Source organism: Sminthopsis crassicaudata, chromosome 2, assembly GCF_048593235.1.
Source record: "Sminthopsis crassicaudata isolate SCR6 chromosome 2, ASM4859323v1, whole genome shotgun sequence".
Classification (NCBI taxonomy): Eukaryota; Metazoa; Chordata; class Mammalia; order Dasyuromorphia; family Dasyuridae; genus Sminthopsis; species Sminthopsis crassicaudata.
The window spans coordinates 236,731,076-236,755,471 of NC_133618.1; the positions used below are offsets into that span (position 1 = coordinate 236,731,076).

Sequence of the window (24,396 nt, forward strand, 5' to 3'; positions counted from 1 at the left end):
AAGAGCAAAAAAGCCAGCACCTGCCCTCAGGGAGCTTACATTCTCTCAGAATGAGGAGAATGAGAAGACAATAACCATTCTTGAAATATAATTTTGCATTTCCATGATTCTACAGGAAGTATAGATTCTCTAAATAGAAATTCAGCATGGTCTAGTAGATACAGAGTTGATCTTGGAATCAGGAAAATCTGGGTTTAATTCCCATTTTTACCACATATTGGCTATGTGACTCTAGCCAAGCTGCTTCATTTTCAATATTTTAGAATATTCAAATAGATCAATAAACATTAATCAAATGCCTATCAGATGCCAAGCACTAAGCTAAGCTCTAGGGATACAAAAAGAGGAAAAAGATTGACCTTCCCCTCAAGGAGTTTACAATCTAATGTGGCAGACAACATGCAAAAGATATACAAAGCAACCTATATATAGGAAAAATAGGAAATACTTATCCTAGGGAAGGCACTAGAATTATGAGGGGTTAAGAAAGGCTTCCTATGGATGGTGGGATTTTAGTTGGAACTTAAAGAAAGCCAGAGAGGTGCAGCAATTTTTTAAAACTCTTAAGTTGCAGAGAAAGTGCTAGTCAATATTGGCAGGGAGACATTCCTCATCAAGAGGTTCCATATACCATTGAAATCAGAGGGACAGGGGCAGCTAGGTGGCGCAGTGGATAGAGCACCAGCCCTGAATTCAGGAGGACCCGAGTTCAAATCTGGTGTCAGACACTTAACATTTCCTAGCTGTGTGACCCTGGGCAAGTCACTTAACCCCAGACTCAGGGGGGAAAAAAAATCAGAGGGACATTTTCTATTTCTAATATATTCTAAGGAAGAAAAAAAAAAATGTGTATGTTCTACCCTGAGTAGCAAAGGCTAGTAACCAGTGATCCTACAAATGTATATTTTTTAGCTCATTTCTAAACTAAATGGTCATGGACCATTCCTACATTTTGCACCATTCCTCAGAGGAGGAGGAGGAGGAAGAGAACAATCTCTAGGCAGAAGGAAAGGACAAGTCATGACTGACTGAAAGATCCAAACCTTGTGCACTGCTCAGACATGCAGGTCTGAAATGAACTTGAAATACTATTTCAGCAGTTTCACAAAGTTGCCTTTACTTTATATGAGATTGTGTGTGATGGATTGTTCCTTTACATTTCTGCATTTGTTTAATGGATGCTTATGAGTCTTCGGTGCTTAAACCCTGCTGTGTACCTTATGCCTACATTACAGAGTACTTTTTCTAGTAGGAATCCTGAAAGGTTCTGGACATGAACTATATCTCAGCTTTGTTTTAGAGATATATCCAGGGATACTTAAGGGAGGGATCACTGAGCCAGAAAACCAGGGAGAATATTGACCCTTCTCCCTGGAGTCAGGCTCCCTTGGAATGAGCTTAGTCCATGGATTACAGAGTCAGATTCCTTGCAGAGAAAGGGATCCCTGGGCAGCAGGTTAAAATTCTCTCTATATGCAAATGTAAAATGTATATGTATGCAGAAAAAGAAAGAGAAGAAGAAGGAGAAGAGAAAGAGATAAAGAAAAAGATTTAAAAAGAAAAAGTTTAAAAAGAGGAAGAGATGGAAGAAAAGAGAAAAAAAAGAAAAACAAAAACAAAAAAAAAACACATCATGGTATAAAAGAACCTAAGATTTGGAGTCAGAAGATACAGTAACAGACCCTAGCAGTGATAATCACAAGCCATGGAATCATGGATCACTCACTTCAACTCTCTAACCCTCAGTTTCTTCATGTCTAAAACAGAGGGAATAAAACTTGTGACCTAACAATAAACTATCCTTAACTTCTGAAAGGATGAAAATCCTTTACTTTCATCCCAACTCAGCACCTAATTCCAAGCACTATTTAATCGCACTTAAGCCAATTATACCAAGTCTCCTATTCTCTAGCTCTCCAGCTTTGGTGGGGGAATAGGAGAGGAGACTTGTCAATTAGTTGTGTCTGATTTTTTTTCCCTCATTTTGGATTTTCTTGACAAAGATACTGAAGGAGTTTGCCATTTCCTCCTTTAGTTCATTTGACAGATGCAGAAACTGAGGAAAACAGGGCTAAATGAATTGCCCAGGATCACCCAGCTAATAAGTGCTTGAGGCCAGATTTAAATTAAGGTCCTTCTGACCCCAGGCCAGTGCTCTATCCATTATGTCACCTAAGCAATCCCCAAATTAGATAGAGCTAATCCTCCTTACCTCCCTTTCCTCACTCCTAGCATTCCCCAACAAGATATGCAGCATATGTTCTGGAGAAGGCCACACTTACCACACTTTGCATAGTCTTAACACAGAGAACACTCACCAATCTAAAAATATGGATGTCCTGGTTCCTGGTTACCAGATGTGCATTCTTGGCTGTACATGTGGCTGTCTCCAGTTTGTCCCCTGTCAGCATCCAAACCTGAAATTAAAACATAGAAAGGACTCATGTTAGCTCGTTTTTGAGGCTGCCTGCGTCAGCTGAGTTTCCAAGAACACTAAGCTAAACCTGATCTATTCAATTTGCCTGCTTCAGAACATGCTGTTTGAAAAGGCTTCACCGCAGGAGATGCCCCAGTTCATGAGTCTGGGAGTTGGGGAGCTTCCCATAATAAGGACAATTTGTGTGCAGGGATAGACCCAAGTTAACAAGTAAACCAACATTCTGGTTCAAGTTATCAAGGCAGGGAAAAGGGGTTATAGTGAAAAGGCCTGACTGTCCAAAACATGTTTCTTCCACAACCCTACCACCATACCAGAGATAATCATCAACATCATTCTTTAATAATCTTTTGGGAGGGGGAGGAACAAAAAAAAAAAAAAAAAAAAAAGCTTGAATTTCCGAGATTGATAGAGTGGAGATAAGATTGGACCTGAAAACAGAAGACTTTAGCCCACCACTTAGTAACTATCTGCTTAAGCAAGTCACTTTTCTGTGAACCTCAGTATCCTCATCTTTGAAGTGGTAATAATATTGCTATATGAAATTCATAAGGTTCTTGTGAAGTATCAAATCACTTTAAAGTCATATAGAAATATTTGCTATTATTAGTATTTAACATACATTAGGCCATTTTGATGTCTAGGAAACTCCACGTATTAACAAATAAAGTAATTTTTTTTTTTAATTAAACTACTGCTGCTCTTTGAGGCTAGGAGAAAGAAAAACATGACAGTCCTGAAGAAGCAGGAGCAAGAGCAGAAATATGTGGTACTGAAGGAGATGAAACAAGAGAGAGTGAACAAATTACGGGAAGGAGTCAAAACAGGATTTCTGTAGCTATTTTTTCATAATAAACTTAATTTGTGGGCTGATGCTCAGCAATGGGATTTAGCCATTATGGAAACACGTGCACACATTCACAGACACATACAAAGACAAATAGCCACTGAACTCCATTAAAGGTCAAGACCTTTAGTGGATCTTGACTCCAAGATGCCATTTGTGTCTCTGGCATGAATATAAAGAAACTTGGAAATTTTTTGAGGCTGGCCTGAGTTATTTGTGAGAGTGATACCCAAAGATATATAAAAGCTATTTGTCAAACAGTCTACTCTCATGTCCTCTGCTAAAGTCCTCTTCTGACACTTCACTGGGTCATGGAAGTGACTCTAGATTCTTGGAGACTGTGCCTAAAGAGCAGAAGCTCTGGCAGGCTGTACCAAACTGAAAGGGCTTCCAAGAAAGCTCAGCAATAGTCTGTGGGTCTGCTTCCAAAAGACCTAAGTATTCATCACCAGAGGACTGGCTACCAAATGACACATTTCTTTGGCCACAGTACCTCATGAAGACCCTCTAATGGAGGAAAGGGCTCTAAAGCTGATGAAGGTATGAGTGATTGGAAGGAAGAAGTCCTACTGTGCCTATGTTCAGAGGTTAGGGCTTTTGATCCCTATTAGAAACCAATGTGTTCAGCATTACAGTATGGGGTGAAAGGACAAAAATCTCTCATGGTGTTCCCTGTTCCCATTTATCTTTCATATAAAAGGCCTTCTCCTCTTAGCAGAACAGTACCAGCCATGAAGGAATCACCCAGGGGAAGTTGGATGAGAAAGCTTGCTTTGGTACCAATTTGGGAGAGAAGAGCTAATTGGCAGATCTGTCATTGCAGTTTTGTATACTAAAATTCAACGGCTTTCTTGTCTTTATAAATTATAATAAATGGACAGTCAGACTGATTTTATGAAAACAGGATTTGTTCAGCTATTTTCTCACAATAAACTTAATTTGAAGGCTGAAGGTTAGCAATGGAATTTAGCTAATATGGAAACATGTACACACACAGACACATGCAGACAAATAGCCATCAAGCTCCACTGAAGGTCAAATCTTGACTCAAATATGCATCATGGGGCAGCTAAGTGGCTCAGTGGATAGAGCACCAGCCTTGAATTCAGGAGGACCAGAGTTCAAATATGGTCTCAGACACTTAACACTTCCTAGCTATGTGACCCTGGGCAAGTCACTTAACCCCAGCCTCAGGGGAAAAAAAAAATCAAATATGCATCACCTGTGTCTCTGAAATGAATTTAAGGCTTATTTTCTTCTTTTACCAGGGCCTAAGGGAATGAACCCTAGCCTACATTTGAAGACTACTGGATCCTAGAATCGGTGCTAAAAGGGACTTGAGAGGTCATCTACTCCAACCCTCTCATTTTTCAGTTTAAGGAAGACTCAGAGAGAGTTAGTGACCAGCCCAATGTCACACAGGCAAGTGGGATTTGGATCCAAGAGGTTTGACCCCACAAGAGCCAATGCTCCTTCCATCAATACAGGACAAAGAAGGAAATGAATGATGAATTGAATGTTAAGAACCCTGTTTTAATCCTCAATCCTTATAATTTTCCTGCTTCTGTAGGGAATGGATGGTAAAACATCTGTTTCTCAGAGGCTACAAGAATCCACATCCTCAAGTTACTCAGAAGCTTGGAAAAGAACATTAAGAAAAAAATGTTTTCTGTTACTTACAGACTAGAACCCAGACTCCCTCTGCTGGATGTTTTTAAATATCTTTAGTTGTTCCTTAAGAACACTCCAGAGTACACAGGATTCACAAATCAAATACAATCATTTGTTAAGCACCTTCTGTATACAATATAGTGTTTCATACTGCGAGCTAGAACATAAATAAAAACATCCAAGGGTATACTGGAGCCAGCTCATACCAGAGAGCTGACTGTAAAATTTTCAGGTGAGCATTAACATCTCAGAAATAAGCAAACAGGACAAATAAGGACTTAATTTTGTTGTTGTCTAAACTTAAGAAAGTGATGGAAAAAATATCAATATTGAAATTAAACTTTAAAGTATATCGTGCATAATTTTTTCAGAGATCCAGATATTAAACATTTGCTAGCACATACCTGAAAATATCTTGCTTTTTCCAAGGCTGAACTCAAGAGCCACTACTTTTGTGTAGCTTCCTTGATCCCCACTTCCTCAGCCAAAAAAAAAAAAAAAAAAAAAAATTCTCTCCATCCTCAAATTTTCCTATATCACTTTATCTATACCTATCTTTTGTCACCTATCACTTCCCACCCTGTTTTCTTTGTAGCGAATAATATACTTACATACTGTTTTGAGGTTTAAAAAGTGTTTTATACCTATCTGATCTTCACCATCATGCTATTGTTATCCCCATTTTATAAATGATATAACTGAAGCAGAAAAACTTAAGAGTGAGTTTCTCAGGCTTACACAGCTATTAAATGTCAAAGGCAGGATTTAAATCTATGCCTTGACTTCACATTCTATATTTTACATACTACATACTACATTATATACTACATACATTACATACCACATATATACTATATATATTTTACATACTCTTCCAAGAATATTTTTTGTCTCTTCATATCTTCAGGTATAATTTATTGCAGCTACTAGTATAAACTTGATGACAGAATGTTCTATTTTGTTTTCTAGCTATTTGGATGTTTGTCATAAATCCACTTTTTTGCTGTTTAGTCATTTTAGTTGTGTCGGACGCTTTGTAACCCCAATTGCGGTTTTCTTGGCCAAGATACAGGAGTTTTTTGCCATTTTCTTCTCTAGTACATTTTACAGATGAGGAAACTGAGGCAAACAGAGTTAAGTGACTTGATGAGGGGGTCATATAGCTAGTATGTGTCTGAAGCCACATTTGAACTCAGAAAAAGGAATCTTCCTGATTCCAGGTCCGGTACTTTATCATGCTACCTAGGTACCAATATCTTCACTATTAGACTATAAAGTCCTTCAGGAGAGAGTACGCTGTTTTATTTTTTTTAATCTTCCAGTATTTGTTGAATTAAATTGGGTAGAACTGACTACTTGTGAGTAGCAGAGGATACAGTCTCAGAACCCAGTCTCTGGTACTGTTCTGACCCTACCTTGATGCCCGCATTCCTCAAGGTCTCCAAAGTAGGTCGTACATCTGTCTGCAGCTGGTCCTCCACTCCAGTTAGACAAAGCAGCTCCATCTCCATTTCCAAGCTCTCAATCACAGTAGCCACTTTGAGGGAACGATCATGAACACTGAGCTTTGCTTGGACATAGCGTGCCTGAAGGGCAAGCAAAAAACACATCCATTGATTCACCCAATATTTACCCTCTTGATCTCATGGTAGTAAAACACAAGATTCTTTAATGAGATTATCATGGAGTAACTGAAAAAAAAATCTGATTGTTTTAAACCTAACAAGTGCAGAGTTCTTTTATAATATTATATACAAGACAGTCTATATAAGAACATCATAAACAAGCACAGAATCAAAGCCTTTTGATTCTGGGTTCAAACAAAGCCAATTACACATTCTACTTCCTGTACCTTTAGTATAAAAAGTGCTGCTGAGACATGATTTCTATTATGTGTTTATTCTCAAGATTTCCTTAGGAATTGTCACTCAAGAACTCCACATTTGACTCTGAATCCAATTCATGTGCAAGTCACAAAATAACTCTCATGATGCCACTGATCCTCTTCAAGAACAAAGGACAAGCAACAACATTCAAGGACATAGAGTCACTAGAGTTCCTCTCACAGAAGCTTCTCCTCACTGCTGTCAAGTCCTGAAATCTTGATCACCCATTTCACATCATAAAATTTCTTACCTCAAAGTCCTGATACTGCTCTTCTGTCAGAGACTTCTTCGCAACCACCAGCACCCTCAAGCCTTCCCTGGCCATATTGCCACACTGAAAAGCATACAATCAACACAATCAATAGATATTTTATGAACTATGTGACTATCAGTATATGCTTGCATTCTCATCCTGGTTATATCAATAGTTTTTCCCTAATCATAGTAACTTGTTCTTATTTTTATCTAACATGGAAAATGAAGACAGCATGACCTATTAAACCCAAGAAGAATTTGAAGGTTATCTAATACAAAAACATTTTCCTATAATTAGAGCTAGAAAGTAATTAATTCTGAGATCCAAACCCTGCCAGAAATTCAAATGAATTTTTCTGACTTCTCAAATATTCAGTCATTTTCTTAATGACACTAATACCTTTACTCAAAAAGTTTCAGTGACAAAGAATTCATTACTTTTCAAAGCAACTCATTCCTTTTGTCCAGAGGGTTTTGATAGAAAATCCTGACTAAGCCAAAATCTGTCTTTCTGTAGCTTCTACTATTGATTTTAGTTTTAACTTCTGGAGCCACAGAAAATAACCTTCTCTTACATGATAACTCTTCAACTATCTGAAGACAGTGATGATTTTACCCCACCTTCCCTACCCCAACTCCAATCCTCTGCCAGGTCTTGTCTCTTCTGGGTTTCTTCAACTAATCCTTGTATACCTCGTTTTGGGATGCCTAGCTCTTGTCACCATTCTGTTCACCCTCACCATATTTCAGCTTATTAATATAATTTCAAAAATGTGGTACCTAAAATTGAACAGAATTAGCTAGGTGTTGTCTGACCAAGGTTGTAAAATAACAAGGTTCCTTGTTCTAGAAATCAGACTTCTATCATGGCACAGTGGTTTAAACAGCAATCGCTGAGATTGCTGTTTAAATTATGAATGAATGAATGAGTGCATGGATGAATTAATATTGATTTAAGAATACCATTTATACAAATATACACTTTGAAACTAAAAGAGAGACTTGTGAACCTGGAAAATGTACACACACACACACACACACACACACACACACACACACACACACCATTGCAAACCATGGTTTTCTTAGAAAGAGTAACAGCAAAACTGGAGTAAAGCTTAAAATTTCAAAAAGGATTCTAGAAATTAAAACAACTACAGACAAGAGAGTGATTAAATGGACCAAATTGACATTGAAACTGACCCTCTGGGACTTGCGTCCTTGTTCTGAAACAATCAATTCTTTACTCAGAAAACTAGTTCTTTACTGTCATGTTTTCTACTGTTAGGCAGTTTTCACCAACCAGAATGAAACAGGCTATTAACAGTTTTTGCTTTGTGCTTTATTCAACAAAGATAAGCCCAGCCCAAATCTTACCTCTTCTTCCAGCCAGTCATTATACTGCACAATACCAGCCATGACAACATCTGCTCCTTTCATGTAGAATGTTATTTCTCCTGTTGACTCATCCTGGGTGGGGGGTAATGAATACAAAACTGAAGGATCACCTTCATTTTCTCTTTAAATACACTTTTCAAAAGAATTGAAACTATAAACAATTCAAAGAATAATAATAGTAATTACAATATTTTTTTTAAATCCATAGCAGATATGTGTAAGCTATAGTATGGAAACAATGACTTTCCTGTAAGAAATCATTTGAAATACATCCAAGATATGTATGACTATAATATGGAGTTGACTGATCATGTAACCAAAATGAAAGGTAATAAATAGATAGCCTAAGTGGAAATACCAGTACTTTCAATATATACAAATAATCAGAGGAAAGATTCCGGGACTATATGAGGTTCTGTTTTTCATTATTTTATCTGCAAATAATCTGTTTTCAAGGTGCTATATTCTAAGGCAGTGCTAGGCATCTAGGAGACACAGTGAATAAAGTACTGAACTTGGGAGGCAGAAAGTCCTGAGTGCAAATTGAACTTAAGACATTTAGTGAGTGACTGAATCTCTCTTGTCCCTCAATTTTCTCACTGTAAGCAAGGGTAATAAAAGTCAACCTCTCACTTTTGAGGATCAAAAGAGATAATATTTGTAAATTGACTGAAATATTAGAAGTATCTTGCAAATTATTATCATTATTACTATTTTACCAGTGAAAATGATACATGAATAGAAGAAAAAATACCAAATAGGGAATGATAAGAGTAAGAGAAAAATCAAAGTCCTCTAGGAAAATAGGAAGAGGAAGGAGGAACATGAAAGATTTCACTAAGGAGGTAACATGTAAGTTGACCTTTGAAGAAAGATAAGGATTCCACAAAGTGCAAATGAACAATGATATACATTTCAGATATGGGAGAGGTCCTATATTAAAAAAAAAAAAAAAAGTCAAGTTCAGGAAATAGCTAGTATTCAGATTGAATGGAGACTCTAAAAAAGAAGCAGCATAAAATAAGTCTGGAAAAGTAGGGTGAAATCTTATTATAAAAAGCCATATATCCTAGGCTCCAGAGGTTACATAATTTAGCCCAGAGAAAATAGATAGTTTCTTAAGTTTGTTCTTAGGTTTGGAATGGGGTTTTTAGTTGATGTTTATTTAAGTTTTTTTTTGAGGGAATAAGGAAATCTAGTCAGACCCATGTAGGTCTTGAATACCTTGAATAGTTTATTTTGGCAGCTGTGTGAAGGATGAAATAGAGTAGAGGTAGAGAGGTCAATCAGAAGGCTATTACAACAATCTATGGAAGATGTACTGAGGTGATCATGGAAAGGGAGAGAGAGAGAACACACAAAAAATTATTGAGATGGAAATCTATCTTTCTTGGTCACTGAATGGGTATTAAAAGTGAGGAAAAAGATCAAGGAAGAGTCCAAGATTAGAAATCTAATGGGAAAAAATGGTTATTTTGTCAATACAAACAGGGTTATTTGTAGGACTGATGGGTAGGGAAGAAAAATAATAAGTCTTATTTTGAACATGCTAAATTTGAATGCCAGCAGGATACTCAAATAAGGAAATCCAGAGAATAACTAAGATACAAATGTAAAGATTATGGATAGTTAGATTATAAAGTGCAGAAAGAGAAGACAAAAGGATAAAATTTGGGGTTACATTCACATTTACAGAAAGAAAAACTGAAAAAAAAAATCACTGGAGTCAGCTATTAAGAGATCACGGGTTAGACCTGGGATGGAAAATGTCATCTGCACCCAAAAAGAAAACTATGGAGACTGAATATGGATCAAATCATAGTATTTTCACCCTTTTTTGTTTATTTGCTTTTTCTCTCATGTTTTTTCCCTTTTGTTCTGATTTTTCTTGTGTAACATGACAAATATGGAAATATGTTTAAAAGTACTGTACATATATAGCATATCAGATTGCATGCTGTCTTGGGGAGGGAGGGAGGAAAGGAAGGGAGGGGAAAAAATTGAACACAAAATGTTATAAAAGTGAATGTTAAAAACTATCATCACATGTATTTAGAAAAATAAAATACTATTGGGGGAAGAAAAGAGAACATTGGTAACCTTGAGGAAGGCAGTTTCACTTGACTGGTAGCATCTGAAGTCAAAGTGCAAGAGAACAACACAGAAGTGTGTGATAAAGGTAATACAAGCAGTGATTGGAGATGACACTTTCTTGGGTATCAGCAATCAAATTTATAAAATAAGATAACAAAGTATAGCATCAAGTAGAAGTTTTGCTGGTGGTGGTGGTGTATATGTGAGACTTTAAGATTACAGGCAATGGGTAAATATCTAACGGATAGGGGAAGACTGAAAATGAGGGGTTAGTCTTGTCAAGAATCAAGATTCTCCCTATAATCATTCTATAATACTAGAGCAAAAGAGAAGAAAACAGATGATAGTACAGAGAAGTGAGATCAACAAATGGAAAATGTATAGCTTTAACTTTATCAGTAAAATAAGACAAAGGGAAGGGGTTAGAAATGAAGAAAGTTTTGCACAGCTTCTTTAGGGAAATTTAATAGACAAGTAGGGAAGTATACACATACCGTCATACAGTAGTAAAGTTCCACTTGAGATTAGATAATAAAATATTTAGAAGATCTAGTAGACAAGGTTGTATAACCTTGTCCAATGTCAATCAGCAATTTGAAAGTAGAAAGAAAGAAGACAGATGGTGGAAATAATCCAAGGTTGAGAAATGGCAAGATACAACTATCTAAAGAATTGGGAAACATCCTAAAAAGATAAAATACTTAATAGTATTATATAGTTGAATTGTTGAACTATAGAATCAAGGCAGTAAGAAGAAAAAGGGGAAGGAAGTACAAGAAAGTTATAGTGGAAAAGAAGATACAAAGGAAGAAGAGATCTAAGTTAGGATGAAGAAAAGATTTAGAAGGCAGAGGAAGAGATAGAAGAATGGAAGAGAATGATAGACTAGAGAATTTCATCACTTCATAAAGACCATCCTGAAGTGATGATTTAAGGCAGTAGTGTCAAACATAAATAGAAACAAAAGCCCCTCAACTATACATAATGATCTCTGTGAATGACATATTAACTTAGAAAAGTTACAAAACCAATTTATGTTCTATTGTATCTATTTATGTTGTTATATATTTCCCAATTACATTTTAATCTAGTTCATACTGAACTAGATATTGCTATCCCAATAGGTTGAGTGTTTAACACCTGTGGTCTAAGATGTGATGTGAGCGTCCTTTAGGATAAGTAAGGTACACTGAAATGTAGGTGATGGGCATTCAGGACGTTGATTATGCATAAGCCAGAATGTTAAAGGGACATCAATGTAAACACTAGATTCCTGAAGATGAGAACTGACACTAGAACAGAGTAGACTCTGAGATAGTTTTTAATTACTTGAGAAAAGAAAGAGAATGACTCAAAGGCCAATAGATGGCAGCAATAAGAATAGGAACAAGATAAACTGAATAGATGGAATGAGCCTCAAAGCAAAAGTGTTTGATAAAGATTCCCCAATAAATCGTTAAAGTGTGAACAAAAAAAATGTTCAAAGGAAGAAATTCAAGCTATAAATAAGTATATGGGAAAAAAAATACTCTAAAGAACCTAATAATTAGAAAAATCCAAATTAAAGTATTCGCAAGATTCTACCTTATACCTAACCAGAATGACAACAATGTCAATAAAATAAATTGGCAATTTGGTAGGATACAGGTAAATAGGCATACTAATGCACTGCTGTTGAAGCTGTGGGTTGGTATAACCATTCTGGAAAGCAATTTGAAATATAATTGTGGGCACTTTTTTAGTGCAGAGTACAGAAAAGAAGGTAGACTAGTAGGAAGTATAGATGAACAAAAAAACTATGAAAGCTGTGTGTATTCAGTCATTCAATTGTGTCTGACCATATTATTATCCATAAGGTTTTCTTGGCAATGATATTGGAGTGGTTTGCCATTTCCTTCTCTGGTGGATTAAAACAAATACAGGTTAAGTGCCTTGCCCAGAGTCATACAGCTGGTAAATGTCTGAAGGTCAGATTTGAATTCAGATCTTTCTGATTCCAGGGCCAGTGCTCTGTCCTCTGAACCATCTGTAAAAGCTATGATGTAACTTAATTATATACTTAAAAGAAAAGCAAACTGTAAATGATAAATACATATGCTTTTATGTACATTTCTCTCAATCTGTTTTCACTATGCATTTGCAAATGTCTATTTTATTTGTTAAATTAAGAATAAAAAAATTTTAATTAAAAAAAGAGAGAGGTAGAATCAATGTGTAGAGGGCATGATGAAGAATCAGTGGGTCCTAGAATGGTCAGCCAAGGATGATGCAAAGTCAGTCCTCATCAACATAAACATCTTGAGCAAAAATGTTGCTATTCATATTATTTTTCACTTTCTTTCTTTCACTCTTTTTATTTGAGTTTTCTTATACAAAACAACTAATATGGAAATATTTTATATAACTGTACCTGTATAAACTCTATCAGCTTGCATACTGTGTCAGGGAGCAGAGAGGGGGACAGACAGATAAAATTTCAAACAGAACTTTTTTATTAATGCTAAAAATTTGTTTTAACATGTAATTGGAGAAAAAATAAAATATCTATTTTTTAAAATATTGCTATTACTAAGACATCCCATACACAAAGATTAAAAACCTTTTATTTAAATAAAGAGCACTCTAAGCCAAATGAGGAACAATTTTCTTTTTCAATTTACTTTTAAATGGCCCTCCAACACTGAAAATCTTACAGGATAGCACTTGTGTCCAAAAGATACATCTCAATCAAAAGGGAAAAAAAGTGGCCTAAAGGCCAATTCATATAGTTTATCTTTGATGGACTGTTCCAAAATTTATCGTCCCAGAACTCTGTGGCTCAAGCAAAAAGTAGCTGTTCCTATATAAAGCTTTTGCCTGTTTTCTTCCCCAAAAATGATGGTTAGCAAGAATTCTGTAGGAAAATGCATAAAGTTTTCACTTCCTCTGCTGTAGAACTGGCTTAAGATAGTTTAGAAATTCTGTCCAATATAAATACTATATCAACTATCTTCTAGCATTAGTCATTTCCTCTTTGTTGAGTTCATTAGAAGGTTACTTCGTTCTCAGATTATGGCAAGATCACACTATAAATTTGCAGAGGGATTTGCCAATGCTATTGTTTTAGAATTTCATCTTTTTCCACCCTGGTTTGCTTTTGGCCAGTATTCAAAGGCTTTTTTCCTTCCAGCTATGAAATGGTATGATCTGTGCAAGAGATCAGACCTCATCATTCCATATGTGTGGGGGGCAGAGGGCTGGGAAAGGAGGGGGCTCAATGGAACATCTTATGCACAAAACAAATAGCTTTGCCCCAACCCTCCTCTAAAGAGGTAGCTTACATGGCCTTTGTTCCTAGCTAACTTCCTAGAACTGAGGTCATGATACAAAGAAAAAAACTGGTTTGTGGGCAGCAAGAAGATCCTTCCGTAAGCTGTTTGATGTAGCTGATGGTATGAGGTGAAAGAACTCAATACCTGTGAGAAAAAAAAAACACTCAACCATATTTAGATCTGCTGCATAACTAAATCTATCTTCTTCACACTTTGAGATTTTCTTTAAATTTTTTTTTTAATTTGCAGAAAGTTAGGTGTCAATCCACTGAGACAAAACTAAGTCAGAAAGCTACATTCTATTGAAAACTGTTTCTCTCTGTGTCTGCCTGTCCATTTGTCTCTGTCCCTGTCCATGTGCCTATATCTGTCTATATCCCCAAGTGCATCTATTTCTATGTCTATTTCCTTATATATCTGTCAATCTATCTGTCTTGCTTATATTTATATGTCTAGCACTTTGCACAATGCCCAGCATGTAGTAAACTTTTAATCATGTGTACATTTGCTTGTGCATATGCTTATCTATGAGGTTCTATTTCTGTATCTGTCTACATGGTGTGTGTGTGTGTGTGTGTGTGTGTGTGTGTGTGTGTGTGTGTGCGCATGTGCACCTGTGCATGCAAGTGTAGGGACATCTCTGTGTTTCTGCCTCAGGCAAAAAAATTTATCCCAATTTTCTACATTATTGAAAGTTTCTAGCTTTTCCCCAGGGAATCCCTTCTATCAGAAGTCAGGAGCTAAGGTTCAGGACAAACTGTTCCTTGCCTATATATAAAGTTGCTTCTTCCTGAAAGGATGTAGTTCAGGATAGGTGGAGTTGAAAGTAGGTAGCCTTTACTTTGAGAGAGTTGTTAAAGACTAGTGCTAAAACTATTAGAATTAAATCAGAAAGACCTGAATGCCGATTGCTACCATCACAAGCTAATAGATGAAGAAGGAAACAAAGAAGGAAAGGAAATAAGCATTTATTAATCACCTACTATGTGGCAGGTACTATGCTAAATACTTTACAAATAAATATCTTATTTGATCTTCACAACAACCCTAGAAATTAGGTACCATTATTATTATTCCCACTTTACAGCTGAGGAAACTGAGGCAAATAGAAATTAAGTGACTTGGCCAAAGTCACATGGCTAGTAACATGTCTAAGGCTAAATGTCAATCTAAGTCTTCCTGACTCCACACCTAACATTCTATCCTCTACACCATCTAAAGGATTAAGCAGAATTGGCAGAGGCATCAAACATGTAAATATAGCCTACAATACTCCCAAGACCAACCAGATTAAAATGTAACAAGGAAACCCTTAACAAGACAAATAAAAATACAATAAAACATAGTTTTCTAAGTTAATATGTGGCCTTCAAGCATTCTTATATATGGTTTGGTGTCTCCCATTTCTACTTCAATTTGATTTCTACCACAGTTTGATATTCATCCTGAAATCTTCGCTGTCTCTTCCTATATCCAAGGTATTGCCAAAGTCTGTCTATTCCATCTTTGCAATATCTCTTTTCTCCTCTGGCACTGCAAATATTCTAGTGTAAGCCCCCATCCTCACTTTTGATAATATTCTACTAGTGGATCTACCTGTCTCAAATGTCTCCATTCCAATTCATCCTCTACTCCGTCACTAAAGTAATTTTCCTAAAATGCAGATTTGATCATGTCAACTCCTCCTACACTACAAAGTCCAGTGGCTTCCTATTGCCTCCATGATCATATACAAAATTATCTATTTGACATTAAGTCCCTTCATAACCTAGTGTCTTCCTACCTTTCCAGTCTCCTTACACCTTACTACCAGATACATGCTCTTCGATCTAATAGCACTGGCCTCCTGGCTATTCCATCAACAGGTCACTCCATCTCTCAATTCCAGGCACTCTATCTAGCTGACTCTATGCCTGGAACTCTCTCCTTTACTCCAACTATTGACCTCCCTGACTTCAAGTCCCAACTACAATTCTACCTTCTACATGAAGCCTTTCCCATTCCCTCTTAATTCTACTGTCTTCCCTCATATTTATTTCCTATTTATCCTATACATAACTTGCTTTGTATATATTTGTTTTGATGTTTCACCCCATTATTTTTATTTTTTCTGGTTATACATGTAAATGAACTTTTAAAATATACATTTCTTTATTAATCATGTTGGGAGAGAAAAATCAGAACAAAGGGGAAAAACCACAGAAGGAAAAAAAAATACCAAAAAAGTGAACATGTCTTGATCTATACTCAATATCCATAATTCTTTTCTGGATGCAGATGGCTTTTTCTGTCCAAAGTCTTGGATTTGTCTTGGATTAATGAACCACTGAGAAAGACCAAGACTTTCAGGGTTGGTCACCTCAAAATCTTGCTATTACAGTGTACAATGTATTCCTGGTTCTGCTTGTTTCATCATCAGTTCGTATAAATCTTTCCAGGCCTTTCTAAAATCAGCTTGTTCATCATTTTTTATACAACAGTAATATTCCATTACTTCATATATTATAACTTATTCAACCATTCCCCAACTGTTGGGCATGCTCTCATTTTCCACTTCTTTGCCACCATAAAAAGAACTGCTACAAACATTTTGGCACATGTGGGTCCTCTTCCCTCCTTTATGATTTCCTTGGGATCCAGACCCAGGAGTTCCCTCATTATTTTGTAAACTCCTTGAGAGCAGACACTTGTCTTTTGAATCTTTTTAGTAGCCCCAATGTTTAGCACAGTACTTGGCACATAGTAGGTATTTAATATAAGTTACTGATTGGGCCAGGATTCAAGAAGACCTGAATTCAAATCCAGACTGATTCTGCAACCTGAGAAAGTCCTTATATATAAAATGAGTGTTAAAATAACTTCTACTTTCTAGGATTGTTGAAGGATCAGATGAGCTAATATTTATAAAGTATGCTGGGAACCTTATTGCACTATATGAATGCTAGCTTACTCATGGTTTAGTTCTACAACTAGTAAATTAGACCCTGGACAAATTACTTCATTTCTCTGAGCCTTGGAAATAATACTTGAATATCCCATATAGGAGGACTTTTGTGAAAAAAAGTAGTTTGTAAATTTTAAAGCAATACACACAATGGGACTTATTATTATCATTACTATTCTATGGGGACAATCACATTGCTAAAAAATGTTCAATTGGGATTTAGCTAGTACCATGCTTTCTGTCCTAATTAAATGAGTTAACCAGAAGCTGTATCAGATATCTGTGGTCTGTCTGCATTGGAAAAGTATATTTTTTTTATCAGGGAAGGTCAGAAAGGTTGTGACTCCAACATATGGAAAGATTTTACACTTTCAGAGAAAATGCATATCAAAGAGGGAAAAGATGACAGAAAAGACTAAATTGGCAATGTTGATGCCATTTGACATATGCGTCGTATCTGCTTTGTTTAGCCTATTTACTATGATTTTAGTAATCATAACTAAAGGGCAACTTACATAAAGTTACTTACCCTGACTATGATGCCCATCCGTTTGCTTTCATAAGTGAATGGGAAGATTTGAAGAATAGTGAAGTTCAGAATCTGGCCACCAGGCGTCCTCAGCTGCATAGAAGATTGATCTCTGCCCACCAGGGTTAAACCAACACTTTCAGTCCACTGGACTAGAGCCACCTAAATATAACCAAAAGTCAAAGGTCAGATAGAGTGCTGAGTTTCCAGGTTCACGGGTCATGCAAATGAACACCAGTCAGAGAGGAGCTGTGGGAAGGCTGATCACGTATGTCAAAGTAAAAGCACTCAGTTTTATTTTTGGTTTTGTTTTGGGGTTGTTGCTTTTTGAGGGGAGGGGAAGGAGAGGGATGGAGACAAGACCAGCAGATGACAGGAACAAATGGCCCTTTAACATCATTTTCACGGACCAAACCCTCTCATTGACAATATTAATTACTTTGGGCCTGTGGAAGGGTTAGTGAGTCAATGCTGTGTAAACCACAGTGGATTGGGCAAACAAGTTGGAATATATTGTATTCATTATGTACAAATAATGGTAGGCAAGTAATCTACCTAGATAAGGGAGGGAAGAAGGGGAAAAAGAAAGGGAAGGGAAAAGAGAGGAAGAGGAGACAGAGAGAGAGAATAAGAGTGACACAACAAAAAAAGTTCACAGCACTAGACTAAGTTATGAAGTTATCACTCAATTTTAACCTTACTCACTAGAGTTGAAACGATTCACCTCTTCACGGGATCACAGATTTAGAGAAGGAAAAGACATTTGATGTCATCTAGTCCAATTTTCTAATTCTATAGATGAGGAAACAAGCCCCACTGATCGTCCAAAGTCATAGAGTTGAATTTGAACTCATTCCTCTCGCCTCAAATCTAAGATTCTTTTTTTCTGCCTTAATTTCAATTTTGTATATATTTAGACATGTAAATATTGTCTAGAATAAAAGAATGTAAGCCCCTTGAGAATAGGTTCTCCATTGTACCACAAACCAGAAAAGGAAGCTAAGGCCTAAACAGGTTTTTCCTTGCCTAAGATCACATAAATACTACATAACAAAGCCAGCATTTGAACACGGGTCTTCTGGTTTCAAATTCAATATTCTTTCCATTATATCGCACTACCTCCCATCTATATATCACCCAACAAAGCATTCTGTGCATGGGTGGTAATATTGGTTAAAGCCCTGTGTTAATTTAATCAATTACTACATATCTTGGACAGATAATATAGATGGATAATAAGCTAGGTCCAGGACATAAAAGCAGAAAAAAGCTCAGTTGCATTAGGGAAATCACATGACACATTTATTAATCTTCCAGACGTTCTTAAACATGAAAACCCAACTTTTTAACCTCACCAGACTCCCACTGATACAGTATGGCTGTGAATCATTGAACACCACAACCTCTGAAAACTCAATCAAAATTGTGGGGAACCTGAAGGGCAACAGAGAGATGGGAAGTGGGCAACTGCTGTACATTACCCACAAATATAAGGATGGCATAAGGGATATGAGCCAGCAAATATATGATTAGAAATAAAAGCAAGCCAGTAAGATAACAAACACAAGGAATGACAATGGAAAGTCTATCTATACTCAAATTATGAAATATCCAAATACCTAGAAGGAGACCTTTAGCTTGCAGAGTAGAACCCTTATGGAAGAATTGCTGAAGGGCATGGATAAGCATCTATACCATAGGATAAGAACACAGGGATGGGCTGTGGTTTGTACCACTAAAGGGAATCTCTATATCATGAGATCAGGCGTCCATTGAAGGAGTATTAAGGACAAAAGAATGAATTGAGTTGGATAGGCTTCAATTAATAATGAAATGGATCCATAATCTCATTGATTTAGGAGTTCCCTATAAAGATGTTTGTCTAACCTATATATCTTTCACCCATGTCTGCCCCAAAGTTCTCAATAAGAACCCCTCCAATCAGAGAGAGGTTTCCTCACTTTCACCCAACATCCTGAAGGTACCATTTTGGAATGTTCTGGCCAACCATCCCACATCCCTATCTCACATCATACAACCATCCCAAATTCTCTTTAACACAATTCTTTTAACATTCTTTATTCTCATTCTTTGGAGTTATTCCTTGGTTACATATTGCTGGCCTAATCACACCTCTTTGTGCCTAGATTTTAATATGTAGACAGTAGCATTCAAGTTTTAATGCTATACGATAAGGTTGATAAAAATGGTTATTCTGAAATGATGAATGTTTGCTCTTATGGTTAATTTAGGGTCAATAAAGCACTTTGCAATTTCCCAAAAACAAGTCAGCCTGTCTCCTCTTTTTCAATTCTGGATCTAGCTCATTTTCTGCTGGTATTATTTGCTCCAGGTCTACATCCTGCTTGACATCTCTTGCAGGAGTCCATTAAAATGCATGTTAACATCTGAACAACAGACATTCTTCTCCCTTTCATTTATTTACTCAAATGTTTTCCTGATAAGATAGCTAAATTTTATATAGTGCTATTTTTCATTTGCTTCACTTAATTTACTCAAAAATTTCTTTTAAAAAAGCTTGATTCGGCACATTGTCTTAAGGTTTGCCAAGCACTTTACATATCTGATTATCTTACCTCATAATAATTCTATGGACTATAAGTATGACTATTTTACAAATCAAGAAATGTGATTTGCCCAAGATCACACAGCATCATCACAGACCAGATTTGAATTCAAGATGGCTCCTCCTGACTTCAGCCCTGTCAGTCTATTCATTGCAATACCTACTTGTCTCAAAGAAAACTTAGTGCTGAATATATACATTGGGAATTACCTATATAAAGATGATAGTTAAACTCGTAGGAGCTAATGAGGTCAACAAGTAAGAGTGTAAAATAAAAAAATTTTAAAAAAAGAGGGACCAGGACAGAAATTTGAAGTACATCCACAGATAGGAGACAAGATATAGATGATCAAAGAGCAAAAGGAGAAGTTAAACAAGTAGGAAGGAGGGAAGGGAAGGGAAGAGAGAGAGAGGACAGGGAAAGAGGGAAAGAAAGGAGGGAGGAAGAGAGACAGGCAGACAAAAAGACATAGAGAGACACAGAAAGAAATTGAGACAAAGACAGAGAATTTTCAGACCCTCAGGTCCTGTACACAAGGTTAAATTGATGCTTACTTGAAAGAATGGCTTAAAAATTAAGACATGGGGTCATACTTTAATCAGTATTTTTGTATTTAGGTAATGATGATCACAAACAATGAAGATGTTCAAATTGAAACAAGATTCTACAATAAATTGATCTTTTCTCTCAGATGTTGTTCAAACATCCAATAGCTTCTTTAAATCCCATAACTTATAAGCTCCCAATTATGTCAGTCAACAAGCATTTATTAAGTATTTACTATATGCCAGGCATAATGCTAAGCACCATTTCATTTGCTACAATCTTTATCAAATTTCCTACATGTTGGTGGAAGGGAAAGGAGAACTAAAGGAATTTTATTCTTTTAAAAGGAATTTCTACCCTACCAAATGTGACTTTAGGCAGGTGTGACTTCTATGACCCTCAGTTTCTTCCTCTATAAAATTAGGGGATCTCACCTGTCCCTTTTAGCTCTAATGTTCTATGATGCTAAATTTATCCAAGTGGCTATTACTACTAATGAATATTCATTGGAGGGCATGAAGGGGAAGAAGGTTTAGAGATATTATATTTAAATTAATGATTAGATGGAGGAATAGATCATGAAATCATAGATTTAAAACTGAAAAGTACCTTAAAAGTTATCTGGTTCAATCTGCTCATTCTACAGATTAAGAAACTAAGGCCAAAAGGGGCTAAATTACTTGCCCAAGATCACATAGATAAGACAGTAGGAAGAAGGGGTGGGATTGGGTAGGAATATGGATTTGTTAAACACCTCTGGGTGCCAAGGGCATACAATAAATATCATTTCATTTGATCCTCACAATAAACTGAGAAGTAGGCACTAATGATAAGAGTTGAGCAAATTGAAGCAGTCAGAGGAGGTTAAGTGTCTTGTCACAAATCTAGTAAATTTCTGAAGCTGGGATTTAAATGTAATTTTTCCGAACTTCAGACCCAAAGCTCTATCCACCATCTACCCACAGAGGCAGGATTAAACGAAGGTCTTCTTCACTCTAGATTCAGTCTTTTCAAAGAACATTTACAGAGATTCAAAAAAAAAAAAAAAAAAGAGAGGAATTTAAAAAATAGAAAGTCAATTTTTTGAATGGAGGAATACTTCCCCAGTGAAAACAAATCACTTAAATTTTCTATCACCTTTAAAGGCAAGTGATGCTAGACTATCCCAAAACCAAGATGATGCTATAAATCAAAGGATCGAGTCAAGTCATCAAAATCACATCTTCCTGAGGGAGGGGGAACAATGATAATTGTATTTTGAACTCCAAGTCATTTAGTTTTAAAGACAAATATTCTCTCCCACAGCACATTTCACTCAATAGAGTCCTCATTAAGTAACCTAGCTCTCTTTCCTTCCCCTCACTTCTCTGTAGCAGTGTGATAACTGAAACCTTGGCAAGCTTGTTCAAATCTTATCCAAACAGGATATGAGCACTATAGGTAGCCTTACATTTTCACCTTCTGCTTAAATATGCTACTTTGGTATATCAGTTTCAATTTAAAGATAGGTATCCTCTAAGAAAATATAAGAAAAAACTCACACTGAACCCACACCACTGTGAAGGAGGAAATTCTAAAGATGAACTTTTTAAAATTCTTTAAAATAAGAGCCAAAAAAAAAAAAAATTCACAGGTTAAAAATGATACTAAGCCATTCCTATTAAGTAAATTTCCATAATAATTTGATTTACTTAATGTGTGAGCTTGGACATATCATTTTCCATTTCTGGGACTGTTTTCTCATTGATAAAATGAAGGAAGAAGACTGGATCACTTCTCTAAGTCCCTTCAACTCTTACATTTTCTAAATCTATAGCAAGGGTTCTTGGTTTATTAAAGGGTTCTTTGGCATTTGGTGAAGATTTTGGGCCCCCTCTCAGAATAATGTTTTTTAAAACACTTAGGATTTCCAAGAAAACCAATTACAATGAGGGGAAAATGTAATTTCCTCTATTCAAGTTCATAAGCCAGAGAGTGTCTCATTCCATTCCAACACTAAATTGGAATTAGTTCTAACTTAGAGCTACCTACAACACCTGGAGTTGTTAGGGAAGACTGGGATGAAATAAGGTAGCCTTGTAAGTCACTTCATTGTATTGAAGAAGATCCCTACACATACATGGATGACTGGATGATGGGATACTTGCAGGAATCCAAATCACAAAAATAATTATCATTATGTATGAAGAATTATATCTAAGGGCCCAGACAGAGGGATTAGTTCAGTGAATGCCAGAGGTTTTTTAGTGAGTAAAGCAAGTACCAAGTCCAATATTCCCTGGCTGTTGTTGATTGTTCAGCATAAATTGGACTGCCAAAATAAAAAGACTGAAAATAAACTGGGCTAGCATATTCATCAAGTAGAAACAGAGTTCACAGCTTTCAGTTCAGCATAAATTGGACTGCCAAAATAAAAAGACTGAAAATAAACTGGGCTAGCATATTCATCAAGTAGAAACAGAGTTCACAGCTTTCTGGACCATGAAACTACAGAAAAAGAGCAGCTAATAAGGCGGGTAGCTGTGTGAGTGAATCTTTTCTTAATGGGGGTTGAGATTGAAAGGAGTCAACCAGAAACCTACTCTGACCCAGAATTTATGTTTCCTTTTGAGAAAGGAACCATGAGACATGGAATAGAGAGACCTGGGAACTCCTATGAAAGTAAAAAAGCTTCCACCTTACCCTATCAGTCCTCTCAGATGTTAGCTATGGGTGCCCCAGCTACATAATCACACAGGTGTAGGGTGATCAATTGATGAAATCTGTACAGGAGGATAGAGTTCATTACATATTGAGAACATGCTACTATAAAAAAAAAAATTCTGGAAATAGGGAGGAAGTTTCCTGTAGATGGATAGAGAACAATGATTCCCTCTCCCAGAAAGAGATTTGGAGATGGCCCCTGAAAAATAGGATTCATAAGAAATCAATTGATGGTTGGCCTATTAAAAAATGCTTGTAAAGCTGTACAGGGCAATTTAGCACTTGGGAGCTAGGAGCCTTTCAGTCTCAAATGAAATATGACACATCCTCTAAGTCCTTGTCCCTATCCGGATCATTCAGAGGAGGCTAGAAGGGCCAGACCATGGAAGGAAGGAATATAATGGGCTAATTATCTCTGAGGGTCCTTTTAGCAACCCTGAGGCATGTTACTATGGACAGAGTCAAATGGAAACCTCTAGAGTTATTTGGACCATCTTATGTGATTAACAAAATACAAGACTGAGATAAAAAAATTTTTCACAAAGGGTGAAAGGTAATTCTTCTCAAGCAATGGTTACAAAAGAAGCTGGATTACTTTGGTATAACAACCCTCCTTACAATAATCCTGTTTAACTGTGAGGAAGGAAGATGACATCTGGCAGTTTACAAAAGATTAGAGCAGAGCAAAGCTGTCATACTCATCATTATAACTGTTCCTGAACTTTTCAATACTGTTGATCAGGTAGCTAAACCCAGGATGGGTGGTATGGGGTTATCAACCTTGCCAATTCTTTTTTTCTCTATTCCTGTGGCTGAGCCTGGTCAGAAGCTGTTTGTTTTCACCTAGGAAAGAATCCAATATATCCATTATTCCCAAGGGTTACTTGAATTGTTCGGTAGGCAGAGGCCTTCCTGAGGGCACTGATACACACCATTATATTGATAATACAATGTTGACTAGGCCAGGTGAAGTCACAGTAGCAAAGGCCTTAGAGCAGATGACAGTCCAGATGTGAGATAAGGAATGGAAAATCAACTTTAAGAAAATCCAAGGTTTAGCCCATTTAGTCCAATTCTAGGTAATGTGGTGGATGTGAGAAATCCAAAGGATTTCAAACACAGTTCAAAATAGGCTTCAGACTCTTGCTTCCCCATAATTTAAGAAGGAAGCCCAGAAAATTATTGGA

The 24,396-nt window shown here is 36.5% G+C and overlaps 1 protein-coding gene across 2 annotated transcripts in view; it reads right to left on the reverse strand.

The window, feature by feature from the left end:
- ATP9A (ATPase phospholipid transporting 9A (putative)) overlaps positions 1 to 24,396 on the reverse strand; it is a 148,527-nt gene that overhangs the window by 18,176 nt on the left and 105,955 nt on the right. For both annotated transcript variants that reach the window (XM_074288613.1, XM_074288614.1), the window contains 5 exons: positions 17,373 to 17,534; positions 8,474 to 8,566; positions 7,092 to 7,175; positions 6,371 to 6,541; positions 2,319 to 2,417 (listed from right to left, as the gene is read on the reverse strand). In XM_074288613.1, the coding sequence (XP_074144714.1) occupies positions 2,319 to 2,417; positions 6,371 to 6,541; positions 7,092 to 7,175; positions 8,474 to 8,566; positions 17,373 to 17,534 (609 nt within the window). The remainder of the gene's footprint in view (positions 1 to 2,318; positions 2,418 to 6,370; positions 6,542 to 7,091; positions 7,176 to 8,473; positions 8,567 to 17,372; positions 17,535 to 24,396) is intronic.